Source organism: Megalops cyprinoides, chromosome 3 (assembly GCF_013368585.1).
Source record: "Megalops cyprinoides isolate fMegCyp1 chromosome 3, fMegCyp1.pri, whole genome shotgun sequence".
Lineage (NCBI taxonomy): Eukaryota > Metazoa > Chordata > Actinopteri > Elopiformes > Megalopidae > Megalops > Megalops cyprinoides.
In genome coordinates, this window is record NC_050585.1 from 53232969 (window position 1) to 53240468 (window position 7500).

The 7500-nt window shown below is 47.7% G+C and overlaps 1 protein-coding gene across 1 annotated transcript in view; it reads right to left on the reverse strand.

The window, feature by feature from the left end:
- LOC118774580 (mitogen-activated protein kinase kinase kinase 11-like) overlaps positions 1-7500 on the reverse strand; it is a 23554-nt gene that overhangs the window by 9300 nt on the left and 6754 nt on the right. The window contains exon 2 of the mRNA XM_036523933.1: positions 318-498. Coding sequence (XP_036379826.1) covers positions 318-498 — 181 coding nt within the window. The remainder of the gene's footprint in view (positions 1-317; positions 499-7500) is intronic.

Sequence of the window (7500 nt, forward strand, 5' to 3'; positions counted from 1 at the left end):
ACACACACACCTCCACATACACTCTCTCTCTCATACACACACATCACACACACCTCCACACACACACACACACGCACGCACACACACACACTCACACACACACACACCTCCACATACACTCTCTCTCTCATACACACACACACACACACACACACACAAACACACACACACACACACGCACACACACACACTCACACACACACACACCTCCACATATACTCTCTCTCTCATACACACACACACACACACACACACACACACACACACACACACCCACACACACACACACACACTCACACACACACACACACACACACCTCCACACGTCGCTGCCCTTGGAGAAGGTGGAGGACTTGATGACCTCAGGTGCCATCCAGGCGTAGGTTCCCGCCGTGCTCATCTTGGTGGTTTTGTGCCACTCGCGCGCCAGCCCGAAGTCCGTGATCTTCAGGGTCTTCCCCTCCATGTTCTCACTCTCTACGGGCTGGGCCAGCAGAACTGGGGGAGGGGCGGGGAGAGGGAAACAGAGATTGCTGGGTGCACACTATTGCACAACACACTTTGGAAAACACCTGAGTCAGAAATGAGACAACGTAATGCACTTACTTTCCCCGATAATAAAGTGTAAGGAACATGGAAACAGAGGTGTGTCGGGGTGCCGTGCCTGGGTTCAACCAGCTGCCTTACATGGAAGAAAAGTGTGGGGTCCACACAGAGAGCACTGTTTTGCAGAATCGGACACAAGAAATAGCCTACATGCAGCTTTGGCACAACATTTTTCAGGTGCAAGCAGACTAGATCTAGGCTACACTGCTATCACACTGAACCACACTGCTACCACAGCACAGACCAGGCCAAATACATACATTACATTATTGGCATTTAGCAGACACTCTTATCCAGAGTGACTTACATCAATTACAGGTTTTTACAATGTTATCCATTGGTATAGCTGGATATTTACTGAGGCAACTGTGGGCACCTTGCCCAAGGATACAGTAGCAGTGCCCCGTGGGGAATCAAACCAGCAACATTTCGGTTACAAGTCCTGCTCCTTAACCACTATGCTACACTGCCGCCCCAAATACATCACAACATACTAAAAATAGGAACACCTACTGGGGCTCCAGTATTTTTCCACAGAGAGCAGCGGTAAACTAAGGAATACTACAGAAACCCAGGGAGTCCCAGTGACCCAGAGAGAGATGGCTGTGTCCACACAGTTATCTCGAGTATGAGACACATCACAAAAATATTAAACGCTGGAGCCACCAACCATCTGTTCCTTCAAAATATTACAAAGGAGTCAAAATTTTCCAGTCGGACTCACGCACGGCCCATCTTTCAGACTCACGTTTTTCACCAGCTCTTTTAAGAAGATAACATTATTTACTGAGGCTAACTCAGGGCAACACCCATTTGGAAAAAAGACAATAGAGCTACTACAGAGACTGCCACAAGGCCTCCCACAGCACAGCTGATCGCGGCCCGAACAATGGCGTCTCACAGGCCATGCTGAGAGCTGTGCCCCAGTTTAATTAGGAGTGGGAAAGGTCTGTACTGCCAGACTGAACCAGAGAATTCTTCATCCTCCTCCCTTCATTGCAGGTGATGAAGACCAAAAGCAACAGCAGCCCAATCCCTTCAATCTGTTTCTGAATCTCTCTATCTCTCTCCCTCTCTCTCCCCCCTTCCTCTCCCTCTTTCTGTCTGTCTCTCTCTCTCTCCCCCCTTCCTCTCCCTCTCTTTCTGTCTGTCTCTCCCTCTCTCTCCCCCCTTCCTCTCTCTCTCTTTCTGTCTGTCTCTCTTTCTCTCTCTCTCCCCCCTTCCTCTCCCTCTCTTTCTGTCTGTCTCTCTCTCTCTCTCCCCTTCCTCTCCCTCTCTTTCTGTCTGTCTCTCTCTCTCTCTCTCCCTCTCTCTCCCCCCTTCCTCTCCCTCTCTTTCTGTCTGTCTCTCCCTCTCTCTCCCCCCTTCCTCTCTCTCTCTTTCTGTCTGTCTCTCTTTCTCTCTCTCTCTCCTCTTCCTTTCCCTCTCTTTCTGTCTGTCTCTCTCTCTCTCTCTCCCCCCTTCCTCTCCCTCTCTTTCTGTCTGTCTCTCTCTCTCTCCCCCCTTCCTCTCCCTCTCTTTCTGTCTGTCTCTCCCTCTCTCTCTCTCCCCTTCCTCTCCCTCTCTTTCTGTCTGTCTCTCTCTCTCTCTCTCCCTCTCTCTCCCCCCTTCCTCTCCCTCTCTTTCTGTCTGTCTCTCTCTCTCTCCCCCCTTCCTCTCCCTCTCTTTCTGTCTGTCTCTCCCTCTCTCTCTCCCCTTCCTCTCCCTCTCTTTCTGTCTGTCTCTCCCTCTCTCTCTCCCCTTCCTCTCCCTCTCTTTCTGTCTATCTCTCTCTCTCTCCCTCCTGTGACAGCGCTCACATCCTGTATTCTGCCTGGTTGCTCAGAAACCCAACATGTGATGTCACAATGGAATGTATCACAAGAAGGCGTGCTGTCTGGGAAGCCCCGTTGCACAACTACACCGGGGACCCGTCAGGAGCAAGTCTGCCAAAGAGCACACCTTCCACAAATCACGATGCCACACGACACCATCGCACACCCTCCAGCTACTGCCCGAGCACGACCCCAGAACACGGGAACGGCGACTCCTTCCACTCCAGTCGTTTAGACCGAGTTTGTCCAGAATCTTCCTCAAATTCAAGTAGATGTCACTAACATTATTGTCGCTGTAAATGGGAAATTAACCGTTTAGTTAAAAGGTTAAATGGACTTGCTCTTTATCCGCAGTAGGCAACTGTCTGTGAAAGACCTTGGATCAACACCATTCAATTTTAGCGGCTTGTGTTTGTGTGAGGAAGCAGGCAGTACATGGAGCAAGTAAATCTGACATTAGCAACAAGCGTTCTGCTGTGGTGACACACACCTCACACATGCAGAGGCATGCACAGCAGAGATGGGTCATCCAATCACACGGAGAGCTGACAGGGATGCATTGTTCCGCTACAAACAGAGAGGCAGCAGCCACTGCCCAGCAACTGTGAGCACTCCGCTGACCTTTTCACCGTGCAGGGGTTAGACTCGTACTCCTGCTCACTGCTGAGGGGGACTCAGTCATTTCTAAGCCCGCCTTCTACAGTTGCAGCCAAAAAAAACTGATATAAAAGTGACAGGTCTCTAATGCCTGTTCTTATTCATAAACCACAGAATGTCACTACGCAACAGCTAAAGGCCAGATATTCTTCAGACAGGAAATAAGGGAGGTGATGGGAGGGCTGGAAGACTGAGGGAAACAGACAGAGAGAGGATCACATGATCACGCCAGTGACTGCTCTCAGATCAGCAGAGCCTCTGCAGCTGCCTGGTCTCCCACACACACAGGACCCTGCACACACCAAACTACCTGCCCCCTGAGTGCTTCCGCCGCTTTTGACACTACATTTCCCAGAGTCCTAAGCATTCTGAGCTGAGTGCCCCCGCCCACCCAGCAGCCCTGTTCTTTGACCATAAGGCTTGTACTGAAAGGTCGTAGGTTAGACTCCTTGTTTAATACTGCTGTGACAGCAACACACTTAAAGCAACATACTGCACAAATGCTTACTGTCCCCAGCTATATGCAAGTATATGTGAGGTGTTCCCTGTGCAGGTCATCCTGGATAACAGTGTCCACTGAGATGGTATATACAGCCACAGCGCTAAAACATGCAGGGCACACTGCCGTTAGCCCGTGATGGATGTGTCCGCACCGTCAGACTCTCTGTAGCCTCACTTCACTGAGGCCTTAACTACAGCATGTTATTAACCATGGCCACAGCTCACACCCATCAGACCCCACAACCAGCAGGACGAAGGTGTTGTGGCAGATCCAGAGTCACTTGCTCCAGCCTTCAGGTAACGCCCCATCCTAAACTCAAACCCTTAGTGCACAGTGTGCAGGTCCGGCTCTTCTCCACCGCATTGCATTGGCCCTTGACCTCTGTGAGCTCAGCCAAACAAAAGATCGATCCAACGATGGGCAGCAGTGTGGCGCAGTGGTCAGGAGCAGGGCTCGTACCCAAAAGGTCGCTCATTCACCTCCCCACGGCAGCGCTGCTGCTGTAACCGTGGGCAAGGTGCTTCACCCATGATTGCCTTAGTAAATATCCACCTATACACATGGCTAAAACTGTAAGTTGCTCTGGATAAGAGCATCTGCTAAATGGCAATAATAATAATGTAATAATGTAATGTAACATTCAGCAGTGAAGCAACCAACACTCACATGACCCAGGTAAACAGCTGTGCCCAAAACATGAATTTCCTGTTGCGCTGGTATGACACTGTTATGCTTAATACCAGATGAGATTTTCCAAAGGAAATGAAAACAAAACACGCAGCTTTTCCTGTGCCCACAACCCAAAGTCAGGGCTGCAATGCGGAAAATGTGTGTTCAGCAGACTCCAGAGACACAAGGTTTAAAAGGATAATTCTGCTCCAGATTAAATCCAAACATTTTGGAAAGAGGCCAAGAAATATGGTAGTAGATTAATACCTTCATATATTAAAGATAGAAAAGAAATAACAGTACTGGTACCTTTTTCTCTCAGCAAACAGCTTCCTAACTAGCCGGCTACAGGAGGTACAGCAGCGGCCTGCGCATTGTTTTGAACACCACTCAATGTTCTGCGGGAGGAATATCACTGATACACTGACTGTGTGGATTTCTTAACCCTGTTTACTGTTTACTCTATCTAAAATTTGTTTGATATGATAGACCACATTTTTGAGAATATGTACACTGAAAAGGAAGATGACTTTGGCCATCTTCAGGAAAGCCAACTATGCATTGATGGAAACTCAGCTACACAGTGATGGAAACTCAGGTACGCAGTGATAGAAACTCAGGTACGCAGTGATGGAAACTCAGCTACACTCCGATGGAAACACACTTACACAGCGATGGAAACTCAGCTACACAGTGATGGAAACTCAGCTACGCGGTGATGGAAACTCAGCTACACAGTGATGGAAACTCAGCTACGCGGTGATGGAAACTCAGCTACACAGTGATGGAAACTCAGGTACACAGTGATGGAAACTCAGCTACGCAGTGATGGAAACTCAGGTACACACACACACCGCACATCACACTACAGGTCACAGAAACAAAGGGAAGCAGAATGAAATAACCGTACTGCCCTCATCGTCCACAGCACCAGTGAGCGTGAGAGCGCAGGTGGAGCTCAGAGGCTGACAAGTGTGCACATTCCCCCAGGAGGGGGAGGCCAGGAGGCCGCTGATACGGGATCTGTGAGATAAATCTGCGCTGAAGGCTTTTCAGGAGCTGATAAGATGATGGCAAGACTTTTGTGGTCCCCCCCCCCCCCCCCAATGCATGTCCGTCCCTCCCGTCGCCTGTGGGCGAGGGGGAGAATTCCGGGAGGGGTGGGGGCTTTCCGAGGAAAAAGGAAGGCTTTGTCCTGGAGGAGGGCCGGGCTTCGGGCTGACAGGCAGTCTGGCAAACTCACCACCCCCACTCAGAGCGCTGGAGACAGATAAAGAGGAACCCAGAGGGAGAGATATGCACGGGGGGGGGGGGGGGGGGGGTGCAGGGTTCGACTGATATGGGGTGTTGGGGGGGGGGGGGGGGGGGGGGGGGTAACTGAAAACTTTCAAGACATGTGAGGTGCATGCCATTCCTTAGCAGAGACTTCCCAATCCCAGCACCCACTGACAGGAGAAATCTGCTGTTTTTTTTACTATCCTGTCTGTGACAGTTAACCAGACTAAAAAACTGCATCTGGAGTGAAGTTTCGTTTTTGATTCGAAATTGCTGAAATGTCCCCTTGCAAAAACAGAGTCCGATTCAAGCTGCAGTAACAAATGCTTGCTGCACTGACCTTCTGAGATTAGTCATCAGTTACACAGGGCAGGGACAGCACTGAACAAGGCAGCATCCATGCAGAGAAAAGGCTCATTTACTGAGTATTTTAGCAAAAAACTGTTCAGGAAATTCTTTACTGGATAAAGAGACCAGTCATGAAATTAATTTAGTAATTATTACAGATTAAGGACTAATCAAGACAATTATGAAAGTTCACAGTGAAGTTCTGCTGGCATAACTCTAAGAGCCTGGTTAGGGCTTGGATGGGGACACTGTGCTGTAGGAGATGCTGTTTTTTGGTGAGATGTCAAACTGTTCAATCATTTCTTGTTGTTCAGGCCATAGGTTATTATTTTACTGTAAAGCACTCTTCTTGGAACATTTTAAGCGTGTGTGTGTGTGTGTGTGTGTGTGTGTGTGTGTGTATGTGTGTGTGTATGTGTGTGTGTGTGTGTGTGTGTGTAGCTGAGTGTGTGTGTACACTCATCACATTTATAATTTTCTGACCAGCTTATTTCCCTCTGACAGGATCCCAGTCATCTTGAGGACAGCTGAGAGTGGACCATCACATAATCTTATTTCTGAAAAATAATCTTTATGAAGAATGCCAATAAGCGGAGAGAACTGAACTTCATTGTGGCATGGTCTGTCTGGAGACGGACAGGTGGTTTGGTTTAAGAGTGCAAGTGGGAACTGTTGCCATAGCAGGAAAAGTGAATTACATGGCATTATGAAGTCCATCATAAAGTCTAATCAGGCTGTGTGGATTTAAAATGGACCTAAAACACAGAGCCCTGAGGAACACCAAGGTTATGTAATTGGAGCCAGACCCAATGCTTCGCAAAATGACATAGTGGCCTTGACTGTAGAAGTGCAGAAGTTAGGGGCTTGTTTCAAGGGTTTAGCATTAACAATTCCCTGTAGAAGCCAGGAAGAGGCCTCCTATGCGTTTACAAACTGATCCAACTTACAACGGTTTCAAATCTAAAATAATTAGAAATATGAGTTAGCCACAGATTGCCACAGAATTAATGGGCATAATGGTTGGAGTTCTGTCATTAACTAACTTCTCAGGAAATCATTTTCTATACAGTGCCAATGTACTCAGAAGCACTTAGGTATACCTACATTCTAAAACTCTACTTGATATTTGTGCTTCAGTCAACTGTATAGTTTGCCATCCATTCCTCTTCTAGATAAGAACTGAGACTGCTTTTACAGTTTTTCTCCTTTGTAAGTCATGTTCAATGAAAGTTTGGTCCACTTGACCAGCACCATACCCCAAATGAGTACAACAGTAACTTTTCTGGCAAAAAAATAACTTTTTTGTAGGCCATTTCTGAATGCTAAATGCCAAATGCTAAATGACACAAAATTCATCATCATAAGTAAATTGTGTCAAATAAAATTGCATCATTTGGCTTTTGCTGATAGAGGTTACTGCCATACCTGTGAATCTGTTCTGCATTTATGCAAAATATCTTTGCACATTTATTAAATCTACAGTCAGTCCCTAGACAGGCATAAAATGGGTCACCTCTGAGTCAGTGTTCGCAAGAATAGAGCAAGTAAGATGTTAAGGACCTTAGAGAATAATGAAGTTTACAGCCAAGACACCTCCACATATCCTCAAATGTATGGATGAAGCAGGTT